The sequence below is a fragment of the Staurois parvus genome, unplaced genomic scaffold (assembly GCF_062004578.1).
Source record: "Staurois parvus isolate SC_StPar_1 unplaced genomic scaffold, SC_StPar_1.0 ptg001329l, whole genome shotgun sequence".
Lineage (NCBI taxonomy): Eukaryota > Metazoa > Chordata > Amphibia > Anura > Ranidae > Staurois > Staurois parvus.
Window position 1 is genome coordinate 675,412 of NW_028319125.1, and position 16,008 is coordinate 691,419.

Genomic DNA, 16,008 nt, shown 5'->3' on the forward strand with positions numbered 1-16,008 from the left:
TGAAGAGAAGATACTTTGTTTCCCTGTGTTTGAAGAAATAAAAAACTATTTGCTTTGACCAAGACAGCTGGCTAGTGATCCGGACCCCCAAAATATTACTATATATAAAATGAATGAATATATAGTTTAGGAAATGGTATAGGATTGTACCACTAAAATAACAGCCTTCTCAATGGATCTGAAAGAGCTGGGATGGGGGCCCCTTTAATAGTTCTGCTATGGGGCCCCATCTCACTGAGTTACCACTTACATTTGAAATATAACTTTGGCTGGGTTGGTCAGTACAGACTATTCTACATTGTTTATCTTTGGAGTATTAAAAGCTTTTGATCGTTTGCTATGGTGCTTGGATCTGTCTGGTTATACAGTAAATTATATATATATATATATATATATATATATATATATTATAGATACACTGTGTGTGTGTATGTGTGTGTGTGTGTATATATATATATATATATATATATATATATATATATATATATATATATATATATATATGTATGTGTATATATATATATATATATATATATATATATATATATATATATATATATATATATATATATGTGTGTGTGTGTATGTGTAATTAATTAATAAATATATATATATATATATATATATATATATATATATATATATATACACACAATTACCAGCCAATTTATTATTTACACCTGTTCAATTGCTTGGTAACACAAATTGCTAATCAGCCATTCACATGGCAGCAACTCAATGCATTTAGGCATGTAGATGCGGTGAAGACAACTTGCTGAGGTTCAAACCAAGCATCACAATGGGGAAGAAAGGGGATTTAAGTGACTTTGAATGTGGCATGGTTGTTTGTGCCAGAGGGCTGGTCTGAATATTTCAAAAACTGCTGATCTACTGGGATTTTCACGCACAACCATCTCTAGGGTTTACAGAGAATGGTCCGAAAAAGAGAAAATATCCAGTGAGTGGCTGAGGTCAGAGGAGAATGGGCAGACTGACTGCTGCGACATTTAGATGGTAGGGTTAGAATTTGGCATAAACAACATGAATGCATGGATCCGGATCAAGTGGCCGGAGTGTGTGTGTGTGTGTGTGTGTATATATATATATACACATACACACACACACAGGTGAAACTCGAAAAATTAGAATATCGTGCAAAAGTTCATTTCAGTAATGCAACTTAAAAGGTGAAACGAATATATGAGATAGACTCATTACATGCAAAGCAAGATAGTTCAAGCCGTGATTTGTCATCATTGTGATGATTATGGCTTACAGCTCATGAAAACCCCAAATCCACAATGTCAGAAAATGAGAATATTCCATGCAATCAATAAAACAAGGATTGTACATAGAACAATATCGGACCTCTGAAAAGTAGAAGCATGCATATGTACTCAGTACTTGGTTTGGGCCCCTTTTGCAGCAATTACTGCCTCAATGCGGCGTGGCATGGAAGCTATCAGCCTGTGGCACTGCTGAGGTGTTATGGAAGACCAGGATGCTTCAATAGCTGCCTTCAGCTCTTCTGCATTGTTCGGTCTCATGTCTCTCATCTTTCTCTTGGCAAAGGTCAGGAAGTTTGCTGGCCAATCAAGCACAGTAATCCCACGGTCATTGAACCAGGTTTTGTGCTTTTGGCAGTGTGGGCAGGTGCCAAGTCCTGCTGGAAAATGAAGTTGGTCTCCCCATAAAGCTCATCTGCGGAAGGAAGCATGAAGTGCTCCAAAATCTCCTGGTAGACGGCTGCGTTGACCCTGGACTTAATGAAGCACAGTGGACCAACACCAGCAGATGACATGGCTCCCCAAATCAACACAGACTGTGGAAACTTCACACTGGACTTCAAGCATCTTGCAGTGTGTGCCTCTCCATTCTTCCTCCATACTCTGGGTCCTTGTGCCTCTCCATTCTTCCTCCATACTCTGGGTCTTTGGGCCTCTCCATTCTTCCTCCATACTCTGGGTCTTTGGGCCTCTCCATTCTTCCTCCATACTCTGGGTCCTTGGGCCTCTCCATTCTTCCTCCATACTCGGGGTCCTTGGTTTCCAAATGAGATGCAAAAGTTGCTGTCATCAGAAAAGAGGACTTTGGACCACTGAGCAACAGACCAGGTCTGTTTTTCTTTAGCCCAGGTAAGACGCTTCTGACGTTGTTTGTTGTTCAGGAGCAGCTTGACAAGAGGAATACGACATTTGAAGCTCATGTCCAGGATCCGTCTGTGTGTGGTGGCTCTTGATGCACTGACTCCAGCCTCAGTCCACTCCTTGTGAAAGTCCCCAACACTTTTGAATAGCCTTTTCCTGACAATCCTCTCCAGGCTGCGGTCATCCCTGCTGCTTGTGCACCTTTTTCTTCCACACTTTTCCCTTCCACATCACTTCCTATTAATGTACTTTGATACAGCACTTTGGGAACATCCAACTTCTTTTGCAATTACCTTTTGAGGCTTTCCCTCCTTATGGAGGGTGTCAATGATGGTTTTCTGCACAACTGTCAGGTCAGCAGTCTTTCCCATGATTGTGATTCCTTCTGAACCAGACTGAGAGACAATTTAAAGGCTCAGGAACCCTTTGCAGGTGTTATGGCTTAATTATCTGATTAGAGTGGGACACTTTGAGCCGAGAATATTGCACCTTTCACAATATTTTCATTTTCTGAGATTGTGGATTTGGGATTTTCATGAGCTGTAAGCCATAATCATCACAATTATGACAAATCACAGCTTGAACTATCTTGCTTTGCATGTAATGAGTCTATCTCATATATTAGTTTCACCTTTTAAGTTGCATTACTGAAATGAACTTTTGCACGATATTCTAATTTTTTGAGTTTCATCTGTATATAAAATCTTAGATTGTAAGCTCCAGGATCAGGCCCTCCTATCCCTCTTGTATTGAACTGTATTGTTGCTGTATTGTCTCCCTTTATATTGTAAAGTGCTGAGCAAACTGTTGGCGCTATATTAATCCTGTATAATAATAATAATTATATATATATATATATATTGTACAAGATACTAGGGATGGGTCCTGGATGGAAGGTATGTGTCTTCTTTGGCTTGGAGACATCGCTGTTCTTTCGTGATCTTTTGGGATCTGTGCAGAAGGCAGGAACTGAAAACCCTGTCATGGAACAGGTTTATGCTGGCGGTGAGCTGAAACTTTGGGGGTTTTTTTTACCAGTAGCATATGGACTGTTTTTTTTTTTTGTTTTTTTTGGTTTATACTAAAGAGAAAATATTTTGTTTGCCTGTTTTTGAAGAAATAAAAAACTGTTTTCTTTGACTAAGTCGGCTGGCTAGTGATCCGGACCCCCAAAATATCACCATATATAAAATGAATGCATATACAGTTTGGGAAATGGTATAGATTTGCTATGATAGCAGCGAGTACTCTGCATCACTAAATTAACAGCCTTTTCAATGGAAATGAAAGAGATGGGATGGCGGGGGACCCTTTCAAAGTTCTGCTATGGGGCCCCATCTCACATAGTTGCCACTTATAACTGGCATAGAACTGTTTCTGGGTTGGTCGGTACACACTACTTCACATTGTTACTCTTTGGAATATTAAAAGCATTCGATCGTTTGCTTTTCTGCGCCTTCCTCCCTGGAACGATTCCTCAGGAAAGATCAGCTATCACGGCGGATTTGTATTTACATAGATTTGTGTCACGCGCTTTGTGGGGAGGAAAAGAAACATTATTTGCATGATCACTATTTGCAAAGATAAAACCTTGAGTACATCATGTGGGGGAGGCTGTGTGTTTTGTTTAAGTAGAGCTGAATCATCTTTCGTCCAAAAATATGTCTAGAAACACATGTTTCTGCAGCTCGGGTTCCACTTGTAAAATAACACAAAAAAAAAACAAGACGGCGAGGGTTGTGAAGGGGGATGTGCATTCCCGGAGTCTTCAGGAGAAAATTCAGACTACAGGTACAAAGAACTCTCTGCTGAAACATTGTGACTGCTTAAAGTAGTGTTAAATCCTCAAAAGAAACATTCCCCAAGTAAACCCCAGCACTTGCACTGTACAAATGTCAATGCTGGTGGCTCCTGCTCTCTCAGGGCTGCTTCCCTGAACTTCTGGTCTAAACAGGAAATAGTGAACAGTAGACAATCCAGTCTGTTCGCTTATAGAAGGGAGGCGGAAGAGGAGGGAGGGGCAGGGAAGTGCCATGCCATCATAGACTATGGGACTGTGTGTTTCCATTGATGTACACAGTGTAGGGAGACGCAACCCTGCATACAAGGGTGGCTCTATAGGATGCTGCAAGAGAAAGGAGCCACTCTGAAACAGGAAACCTGGGGCAGTGGACATGGCGCCTGCTAAAAATGGAACAGGCAAGGATTAAAAGATAAAGAAGTTGCATACTCAGTAAGGCTAGGTTATTATTATTATTATACAGTATTTATAAAGCGCCGATTGTTCGCTCAGCGCTGTACATTACAAAGGGGGACAGAACATGTGACAGAACAATACCAATACAATGCAAAACATGAGGGGATCGAGGGCCCTGCTCTTTCGAGCTTACAATCTAGGAGGGAGGGGGTGGTGGCACAGGAGGAGATAGCTGTGGGGGATGGACTGGTGGGAAGAGTGGAGGAGGTCGGCAAGTTAGCAGGGGGTGGGGTAGGCTTCCCTGAAGAGATGGGTTTTCAGGGTGCGCCTAAAGGAGAGGAGAGTAGGTGATAATCTGATGGGTTGGGGCAGGGAGTTCCAGAGGATGGGTGACACCCTGGAGAAGTCCTGGAGGCGGGCATGGGAGGAGGAGACCAGGGAACTAGAGAGAAGGAGGTCTTGTGAGGAGCGGAGTGTGCGTGCCGGGCGGTACTTGGATATTAGGTCAGTGATGTAGTTCGGGGCAGTATGGTGGACGGCTTTGTATGTCAGTGTTAGGATTTTGAATTTGATCCGGCAGAGGGGGGTGGCGGAGATGGAGCGGTTGGAAAGGTGAATGAGTCTGGCAGCCGTATTCAGGATCGACTGAAGCGGGGATAGCCAGCGGCGAGGCAGGACAGTGAGGAGGGAGTTGCAGAAGTCGAGTCGTGATATGATGAGGGAGTGGATGAGCTGTTTAGTGGTTTCTGGGGTTAGGAACGTGCGGATTTTGGCGATGTTGCGGAGGTGGAGTCTGCACGAGTTTCTTAAAGATTGGACTTGGGGCTGGAAGGATAGGTTGGAGTCCAGAATGACACCAAGTACTTTGGCCTGCGGGGCGGGTTTGATGGTGGCGTTGTTGGACATGATGGAGAAGTCAATGGGGGGTGGTGTGCGGGCTGGGGGGAAGACAAGAAACTCGGTTTTGGAGTGGTTCAGTTTAAGGAAGTAGAGCGACATCCAGTCTGATATGTCGCTCAGTAGGTTCACATCTATGCAGGTTGCAGCTGATGCGTTTTTCCGGAGTGTTGTGATATACCGCACCGCATATATGTGAACCTGGGCTTAAGCAGATTCAGCAGATCTCTTAGATTGTTACTGGGAAGGGCTGCAGTCTCTCTCCACTCCATGGGTGTAGCAGCACACAGTCACTGGGATCTCACACACTGTTCTGTCCATAGTTGGATGACTCCTTCCGGTATCTTCCAGACACCTCTCCTGTGAAGTCTTCAGACCAGATCCCCAAAAAGAAGTCCTTCATTCATCTCCAGAAGAGGTTCAGTAGAATAAGCCCCCCAACTAGCACAGCTGGGACCTCGATGAGCAAACAGCAGCACAGCCAGACTGCACAGAAGGGCAGCAGCCCTTCAGGCTGGAATTTTCTCCTCCTGGACAAGAACCCCTCTGTTCCAGGCCTCAAGCTATTTATGCTCCCCCCAGCCACCTTCTGGGTACCCTTCCCCAGGGATTGGCTGGAACCCCATAAATATGGCTGCTGATTTGACTCTCCCAGCCCACCACTTTACAGAACCCTTTGGAAGGCAGGGGGGAGCAGTCAAACCTGCAACCAATGAGACACACAACAGCCCAAAATATGAAAAAAAAAATATTCAAAAGTTCCTCAACTAATTACAACTAGGCTAACTAGCAACCTAACCAGGTGGCTGCTGCTCCTGAGTTCAGTAGGCTTCATTCACACGGGAACATGCGTAGCTTCTGCACAGAATGCAAGTTCTACTTGGCAGAGGTATCAGAAGATCCTGCATAAAATATGCACCTAAAGTACTCGTTGATGCGTTTTGATTTATACAGTGTCCAGACGCATACAATTCTTTTCATGGTGTATGTCCCCACATGTTGGCATTTACACAGATACTGTACATTCTGCAGATCAGTGTGGCCCTGGATGCAGCGATATCCTATATTTTTTGTGCGTGGATAAAAGCTGTGTTTATGGGCTCATTGATTACCCACATCAATGCTGGCCAATGCCAGGGAATGCGCAGGGAATGTGGTTCTGGGAGGATGTCCTCCCAGAACTGGGCGATCGCGCTGTAGCCGTCTTTTGGTTATAGCGCGCTCAGGAAGAGGTTACTATAGTGCTGCGTTTTAGAGGCGTACAAAACTATACGCTGTACGCATCTAAACAAAGAGCTTTCCCTGCCCATGTAAATGAGCCCTAAAAGAGAGCCTGTAGGTTTAGCTTTCAGTAGCATAGGGTGAGACCTTACCTGTGCATGCCGCCCCCTTCCCAACCCCCAGTTTAATATACCCGATTTGTGGGCACCTCTCCATTCAGCTGCCAGGAGTGAAGAGAGGAAGCCGTATGTAAGTCACAAGTTTTGATCTGGAACCTTTACGGCAGGGGTGTCAAACTGGCGGCCCTTCAGCTGTTGCGAAACTACAAGTCCCATCATGCCTCTGCCTTTGGGAGTCATGCTTGTAACTGTCAGTCTTGCAATGCCTCATGGGACTTGTAGTCTGGCAACAACCGGAGGGCCACCAGTTTGACACCTGTGTTGTACAGGAATGTAGGACATTGGCCAATCACAAAGCACCAGTGGGAACAAGGGGAGTCAATTATATTCCCCCCCCCCCCATTGACAGCCTCAGCTCTGTTCCTGTATGTTGTGTGAAGGGGGGGGGGGGGTGTCTCTTTCCTCCAATCAGCTCACTAAGCTCTGCAGTGTGTAACTTCAGCTTTCACCCCCTGCTTTCTGAAATCTCAGACAAGCTGTATAAATTCTGCACTTTGAACAGCTGTACAGAAAAGACGGTGTAGATAAACTGGTACAACTTATGTAGGAGGATTTGTTTAATTCTTGTGAGGCTAGTCACTTAAGTGGGTCTATGTTAGTGTTTTCTACCACTTTAAATGAACCTGTTTATTTGCTGTGCACAGGCACATAGGCAAAGAACATGTCCACCTCAACACTGGTTGATTGTTCTGGATTACAGCCTGTCACTGCTCTTTACATGGTTACATACACTCTTAGTGATCTTATATGACATGACCTTTTAGTACATGAAGTTCTTTGAATAGATACCTTTTATATTTTTAGTATCTGTTTTTGTCTGCAGAGCCCATGCACAACAATCCATCCCTGACTTTGCTTCCAGCAGATTGCCATCCTGGAGCTTCGGCTCCCTAGAGTGCACTGTTGATATATATAGGATTTGGAAAGTGACAGAAAGCGAGATCTCTGGGAGCAATCACTGCAACATAAAATGTGATGAGACATTGACAAACACACACAGGGCTCATTAAATGTTGCTTTACATGTAGTCCAACATGGGCAAACTTCAACATTCCAACTATTTGGGGAATTAAAAATCCCAGAACCCACAGGCAGCCACTGGTGGTAAGCGAACAATGATGTTACTTGGTTAAAACCGTACAAATAGTTTTCCGTTAACTATGGCAACCAATTCATTATCAGCTCTCATTTATGACCCTAAAAACACTTGGATTCTGCTGGGTTGCTAAGATTACAACTAGATTCTATTGGTTGCTAAGATGACACCTGGATTCTATTTGGTTGCTAAGATGACACCTGGATTCTATTTGGTTGCTAAGATGACACCTGGATTCTATTTGGTCCTGAAGGTGATTCCCAGATTCCATTTGGTTGCCAAGATGACACCTGAATTCTATTTGTTTCCTAAAATGACACGTGGATTCTACTTGGTTGCTAAGATGACACGTAGATTCTACTAGTTTGCTAAGTTGTCATTCGGAATCTATTAGGTTGCTAAGATGTCACCTAGATTCTGATTGGTTGCTAAGATGTTAACTGGATTCTATTTGGAGGATACCTGACATCCGGATTGTATTTGTCTGCTAAGATGACACCTGGATTGTATTTGGCTGCTATGATGGCACCTAGCTACTATTTTGTTGCTAAGAGGACACATGGATTCCATTTGGTTACTAGGATGACATCTAGATTCTAATTAGTTGCTACGATGGCAACTGGCTTTCCTTTGGTTGCTAAGATGACACCTAGATTCTGATTGGTGGCTAAGATGTTAACTGGATTCTATTTGGAGGCTACCTGACATCCGGATTGTACATATGTTTGCTAAGATGACATCTGGATTCTATTTGGTCGTGAAGGTGACTCCCAGATTCCATTTGGTTGCCAAGATGACACCTGAATTCTATTTGTTTGCTAAGATGACACGTGGATTCTACTTGGTTGCTAAGATGTCATCCGGAATCTATTAAGTTGCTAAGAGGTCACCTAGATTCTGATTGGTTGCTAAGATGTTAACTGGATTCTATTTGGAGGCTACCTGACATCCGGATTTATGTGTTTGCTAAGATGACACCTGGATTGTATTTGGCTGCTATGATGGCGCCTAGCTACTATTTTGTTGCTAAGATGACATCTGGATTCCATTTGGTTACTAGGATGACATCTAGATTCTAATTAGTTGCTACGATGGCACCTGGATTCTTTTTGGTTGCTAAGATGACACCTAGATTCTGATTGGTTGCTAAGATGATAACTGGATTCTATAAGGAGACTACCTGACAGCTGGATTGGATTGTCTAACGTCTCTGGACAATCAATTATGGTACACTGACTTTTGAAGGTTGGTGCTCTCCGTGACTGCACTTGCAGCCTTGTGTTGTCATCTGTTGGCATGTTAAAAAAAGTAGTCTCAAAACTTTTTGATACCACCTTGTATTAGGCTATAGCGCCAATTTCATTTACTAATGAATTACTTGTGATTGTGAAGCACGTACACAGATTTTCAATGTATAGATTAATTATTGTTAATGTTTTTAATGGATTTATTTGATGGCATTTGCACATATTTATCGGGGGGGGGGGGGATTTTTCACTCCATGTATGAACTATTTTGTTTTTGTATAGTATTTGCACTTTTTTTCTCAGAGAATAGGCGCAGGTACTACCCCCTTCCGAGTCACTCCTTGTCTCCGCCCCTCTACCCACCTCCGAACACCATACCTTGGTTTTACCCCCTACCCACCTCCCAGTTCCGCCCCTTTTAGAGAATACAGAACCAAGTATAATTTTGTGGTGCTAAGTACTTTGTATGGAATTTTATAATTGTAACAAGAAAAGCATAAAATAGATCCCCTGCAGCAAGCAACAATAGACTGCCCCAGCAACAATAGATCCCCCTCCAGCAACAAAAGATTATTCTGCAACAAAATATCCCCCGAGCAACAGTCAGTCCACCGTCCAGCAACAATAGACTCATCATTAATAATAGACCCCTGCTAGCTATTATAGAGCTCTCCCGCAACATTAGATCTCCCAGCAACAATAGAACCCCACCAGAAACAATAGATCTCCCAGCAGCCAGCATCAATAGACCCTCCAGCAACAATAGACACTCTCCCAGTATCCCTCCCAGTAACGATAGACCTTCACCAGGAATAATAAACCCCTGCTAGCTACTATAGACTCCTCCAGCAACATTAGATCTCCCAGCAACAATAGACCTCCCACCAGCAACAATAGATCTCCCAGCAGCCAGCATCAATAGACCCTCCAGCAACAATAGAAACTGTCCAAATATCCCTCTCAGCAACAATTGATCTTCACCAGCAATAATAGATACCTGCTAGCAACTATAGACCCCTCCAGCAACATTAGATCTCCCAGCAACAATAGACCCCCACCAGCAACAATAGATCTCCCAGCAGCCAGCATCAATAGACCCTCCAGCAACAATAGACACTCTCCCAGTATCCCTCCTAGCCACAAAAGACCTTCACCAGCAACAACAGACCTCAGTGGAGACAATAGGTCCCGCAGCAACCCCCGGTTCACATATATGCGGCCGTGTTTTGCACGGGCACGAGAGCCCATTCATTCCATGGACCACACCCGCCGATCATGCAGGAAATAAGACAGGACCAGACTCTTCTTAAGACAGGAAGTCAACTCCTTTATTCTTACACACACACAAGATATATACACAGGGTGGGGAAACACAACCAGGGACAGGAAACACATCATCAGCCCGCCCCATCAGTGGGAAGGGCTACAGGAAACACATCATCAGCCCGCCCCATCAGTGGGAAGGGCTACAGGAAACACATCATCAGCCTGCCCCATCAGTGGGAAGGGCTACAGGAAACACATCAGCCCGCCCCATCAGTGAGAAGGGCTACAGGAAACACATCATCAGCCCACCCCATCAGTGGGAAGGGCTACAGGAAACACATCATTAGCCCGCTCCATCAGTGGGAAGGGCTACAGGAAACACATCATCAGCCCACCCCATCCAAGACACAGAACAATGGGATGCAGCACATGGCAGAGGACAATGGACATCCACCTGGCAGAAAACAAAGGACAACACACCAATACACAATATACATTCACATTCACACCCTGTACTCCTTAACAGGCACAGGGTGTGTTAAACATAAGAATTTGGGAAGATGATACAGGGGTCCCCCCCCCACCCCCAAAAGTCACTCCCTTCACAAACATGCTGGGGGGTTTACTGGCTGTATAAAAAAACCCGTCAAAATCCAAAAACAGCCGCTGTAAAAACGTCCCGTGTGCATGAGGACTTAGGACTATGTTACATGTGCAATTCTGCCTCTGGCATCTTCCTTGCTGGCCAGATGACTGCAGGACCCAGCTCACTAGCAAGGAAGCAGTAACAAAACCTCTTGCTTGTTCGGCAACTGATAGAGTGACACCGTAGAAGAAAGTAGGTAGTTTCAGTGATTCTGTTGCGGGTGAGTTGTGAACAGATCGCTCGTGTGACACGCTAAAAAAAAAAAGAGTCATGTGCCTTAAATTGCCTCCTTGAAATAACACCAGGTTATATATAGATCCGCTAATAATATTCCTTTCCTTTATTGCAGGTGCAACACATTCTCCTCATGAAGAAGATTACAGCGGATGTAGAGCGGGAGGAAATTCAGCTAATTAAAGGCTTTAAATAATGTCAAATTTTTTTTAAGTTCTCCTTAATGTGAGGAAAAAATAATAAGCTTGTTCCAGGCAGAAGTAGACAAGAGAATCAGTCATTTAATATCAGTGGAGTAGTTAGTGCTTGTAAGCAGCAGTTGGGACTCTACGGAACTGCATCCTCCAGGTTTCCAAGAATCCGTCCAAGGTCTTTTTTGGCCGAACCTGTCGTCCTTATGTCATCCCAGTTCCGGGTTTTTGGAGTTTAGAGCTAGCTGACTCACGAGCCATAGAGTCCGATTCTTGTGATCTCTGCCAAGTCTTGCCGAAAAAGACGCCATCTGATCGTAGGATTCCTTCAAGGCTTTGCGCAGTGTTTTAATTCCCATTATAAAGATGTCATGCCTTTTGATTTATTTTTTTTTTCAAGAAATTCAACCTATTGTCTACTTGTTTGTCATATTGTAATCTAGTAGGTTTCAAAGTTTTGGAATTCTACATTGTTTGTATATAGCTTTACATTTACCAATCTATTGATTTCACTGTAAAATAAAGGTTCTTGAAAGACGCGACCCTAGACATTATTGATTATGGCGGAAATTCTAAAGCTGAATTGTATCCTTGCCTTCAGTCTTGCATGGTTGTACAGGCTCCTCTCCTGGACTGAAGTTGCCTACTGATTTCACTGCACACTGTGAGCTTCTCATTGGATTTCCATTGTTTCAATCATGGAGTCTCATTTGTGCATCATCTAGGGTAGTCTGCATGCATATTCGTACAGTAGACATGAACCAAAATGGGCATTAACCTGCCAATGCAAACACTCGATATGTCGCCTCTCTCTCTCTCTCTGTGTATTTGTGTGTGTATATATATATATCACCAACAATTTACATAAATATATTGTACATTCACATCAGTCCCTGCCCCCCAGGAGCTCACAATCTAGAGTCCCCAATTCATATTCATACATACACATACTAGGGCCAATTTATTAACCCATGAGCAAGTCTTTGGAGAGTAGGATGAAACTGGAGTATACGAAGGAAATCCATGTAAACACAGGGAGAACATGCAAACTCCAGGCAGGTAGTGTAATTGTCGGGATTCGTGATTGAAACCAGTGACCCCAGTGCTGCCAGCCAGTGCTAACCACTATAAATGTGTGTGTGTGTGTATGTGTGTATATATATACAGTTGTGACCAAAATTATTCAACCCCCAATGCTGTAAAGGGGTTTAGGGACTATAGTGTACATTTGGAATTGTATTCAGAATCAAATCCTACAAGGACGTTGTAACTACCCAAATGCAACTAAAATGACATCAATTGTTTATGTAATACAGTAGTAAATGGTTCTTATGTGGTTTCTTCATTGCCACAATTATTCAACCCCTTAAAGACTACCACTCTGAAGAACAGAGGTTCATACAGGTGCTTTCCATCAGGTATTGAAAACACCTGTGGATGTCACCGAGCAGCAATCAAGCATAATAAGCACCAATTAGGCAGCTTTAAAATGACTGTGATACTCAGCTCCTTCTAGACATTTACTGGTGTGGTTACAAACATGGTGAAGGCAAGAGAATGGTCCAGGAAGACAAGAGAAGAGGTGATTTCTCTTCACAGGAAGGGCAATGGCTATAAGAAGATTGCAAAGATGTTAAACATACCAAGAGACACCTTAGGAAGCATCATTCGCAAATTCAAGGCAAAGGGCACTGTTGAAACGCTACCTGGTCGTGGCAGAAAGAAGATGCTGACTTCGACTGCTGTGCGCTACCTGAAGCGTAGAGTGGAGAGAAGTCCCCGTGTGACTGCTGAGGAACTGAGAAAAGATTTGTCAGATGTGGGTACAGAAGTTTCAGCCCAGACAATAAGACGCACACTGCGTAATGAAGGCCTCCGTGCCAGAACTCCCAGGCGTACCCCCTTGCTGTCTCCAAAGAATAAGAAGAGTCGACTGCAGTATGCCAAAAGCCATGTGGACAAACCACAAAAGTTGTGGGATAGTGTTCTGTGGACTGATGAAACAAAATTAGAACTGTTTGGGCCCATGGATCAACGCTATGTTTGGAGGAGGAAGAACAAGGCCTATGATGAAAAGAACACCTTGCCTACTGTGAAGCATGGTGGAGGGTCAATCATGCTTTGGGGCTGTTTTGCTTCTGCAGGTACAGGGAAGCTTCAGCGTGTGCAAGGTACCATGAATTCTCTTCAGTACCAGGAGATATTGGATGGAAACGTGATGCAGTCCGTCACACACCTGAGGCTTGGGAGACGTTGGACCTTTCAACAGGACAATGATCCCAAGCATACCTCCAAGTCCACTAGAGCATGGTTGCAGAGGAAAGGCTGGAACATTTTGGAGTGGCCATCGCAGTCACCAGACTTAAATCCGATTGAGAACCTCTGGTGGGACTTAAAGAAAGCAGTTGCAGTGCGCAAGCCTAAGAATGTGACTGAACTGGAGGCCTTTGCCCATGAAGAATGGGCGAAGATACCCGTAGATCGCTGCAAGACACTTGTGTCAAGCTATGCTTCACGTTTAAAAGCTGTTATAACTGTAAAAGGATGCTGTACTAAGTACTAAGATTGAATGTCACTTGGGGGTTGAATAAAACTGATAATGCTGTGAGCACAGAAAAGACATTTGTGGTTATTTCATTATAACTGTTATGTTATATTTGTCTGACCTACAAGTGCCTCTTTAATGTAAATGTAAGCAAGATGACTGAATGATCAAAAGCAATGTCAAACTGGCCAAAACACTCAATTTCAGTGGGGGTTGAATAATTTTGGTCACAACTGTATATATATTTATATATATATATATATATATATATATACAGTTGCAAGAAAAAGTATGTGAACCCCTTGGGATTACGTGGAGTTTTGAATGAACTGGGCATAAAATGTGCTCTGAACGTCATCTAAGTCACAACAATAGAAGAACACAGTCTGCTGAACATAATACTACACAAACATTAGATGTTGCCATGGTTTAATTGCACATAACATGTAAACATTCACAGTGCAGGAGGAAAAAGTATGTGAACCTTTGGACTTAATAACTGGTTAACCCTCCTTTGGCAGCAATAACCTCAACCAAACGTTTCCTGTAGTTGCAGATCAGACCTGCACAACGATCTGGAGTAATTTTGGACCACTCCTCTTCACAAAACTGTTTCAGTGTAGCAATATTCTTGGGATGTCTGGTGTGAATTGCTCTCTTAAGGTCATGCCACAGCATTTCAATCGGGTTGAGGTCAGGACTCTGACTGGGCCACTCCAGAAGGCGTATTCTGTGCTGTTGCAGCCATTGTTTTGTTGCATTACTTGTATGCTTTGGGTCATTGTCCTGTTGCATCACCCATCCTCTGCGGAGCTTCAGTTGGCGGACAGATGGTCGTACGTTTTCCTGCAAAATGTCTTGATAAACTCTGGAATTCATTTTCCCATTAATGACAACAATCCGTCCAGGTCCTGAGACAGCAAAGCAGCCCCAAACCATGATGCTCTCTCCGCCATGTTTTACAGTGGGGATGAGGTTTTGATGTTGGTGTGCTGTGCCTTTTTTTCTCCACACATAGTGTTGTGTGTTCTTCCCAAACAACTCAATCTTGGTTTCATCTGTCCACAGTATATTTTGCCAGTAGTGCTGTGGAACATCCAGGTGCTCTTTTGCAAACTTCAAACGTGCTGCAATATTCTTTCTGGACAGCAATGGCTTCCTCCGTGGTGTCCTCCCATGTACTTCATTCTTGTTTAATGTTTTCCTTATTGTAGATGTGTCAACAAAAATGTTAGCATGTGCCAGAGATTTCTGTAGGTCTTTAGCCGACACTCTGGGATTCTTCTTTACCTCATGCAGCATTCTGCGCTGTGCTCTTGCAGTCATTTTTACAGGACGACCACGCCTAGGGAGAGTAGCAACAGTGCTAAACTTTCTCCATTTGTAGACAGTCTGTCTTACCGTGGACACATGAACATCGACGCTTTTGGAGATACTTTTGTAACCCTTTCCAGCTTCATGCAAGTCAACAATTCTTGATCGTAGGTCTTCTGACAGCTCTTTTCTGCGAGGCATGGTTCACATCAGACAGTGCTTCTTGAAACCAGTAAACCAAAAACAGGTGTGTGTTTTTTAAGGGCAGGACAGCTGTCAGCAACACATCCAATATCATCACACTGATTGGAGTCAAGGTTGGCTCACTCCTGGCTCTAGTTAGCTCTGGGAGAAGTCATTAAGCTAGGGCCTCACATACTTTTTCCTCCCTGCACTGTGAATGTTTACATGTTATGTGCAATTAAACCATGGCAACATCTAATGTTTGTGTAGTATTATGTTCAGCAGACTGTGTTCTTCTATTGTTGTGACTTAGATGACGTTCAGAGCACATTTTATGCCCAATTCATGCAAAACTCCACGTAATCCCAAGGGGTTCACATACTTTTTCTTGCAACTGTATATATACACATACACACTATATTGCCAAAGTATTGGGCCAGCCCTCCAAATCATTGGATTCAGGTGTTCCAATCACCTCCATGGCCACAGGTGTATTACATCAAGCCCCTAGGCATGCAGACTGCTTCTAAAAACATTTGTGAATGAATGGGGTCACTATCAGGAGCTCAGTGAATCCAAGCGTGGTCCCGTGATAGGTTGCCACCTGTGCAATAAGTCCATCCGTGACATTTCCTGGCTACTAAA

General features: G+C 43.5%; 1 protein-coding gene across 2 annotated transcripts in view; it reads left to right on the plus strand.

Annotated features, from left to right (window-relative positions):
- The window catches only part of LBHD2 (LBH domain containing 2), a 101,648-nt gene extending 89,785 nt beyond the window's left edge, over positions 1-11,863 (plus strand). For both annotated transcript variants that reach the window (XM_089661356.1, XM_089661358.1), the window contains one exon: positions 11,246-11,863. In XM_089661356.1, the coding sequence (XP_089517482.1) occupies positions 11,246-11,313 (68 nt within the window). In that variant the 3' untranslated portion in view covers positions 11,314-11,863. The remainder of the gene's footprint in view (positions 1-11,245) is intronic.
- Positions 11,864-16,008: the final 4,145 nt, after the last annotated feature.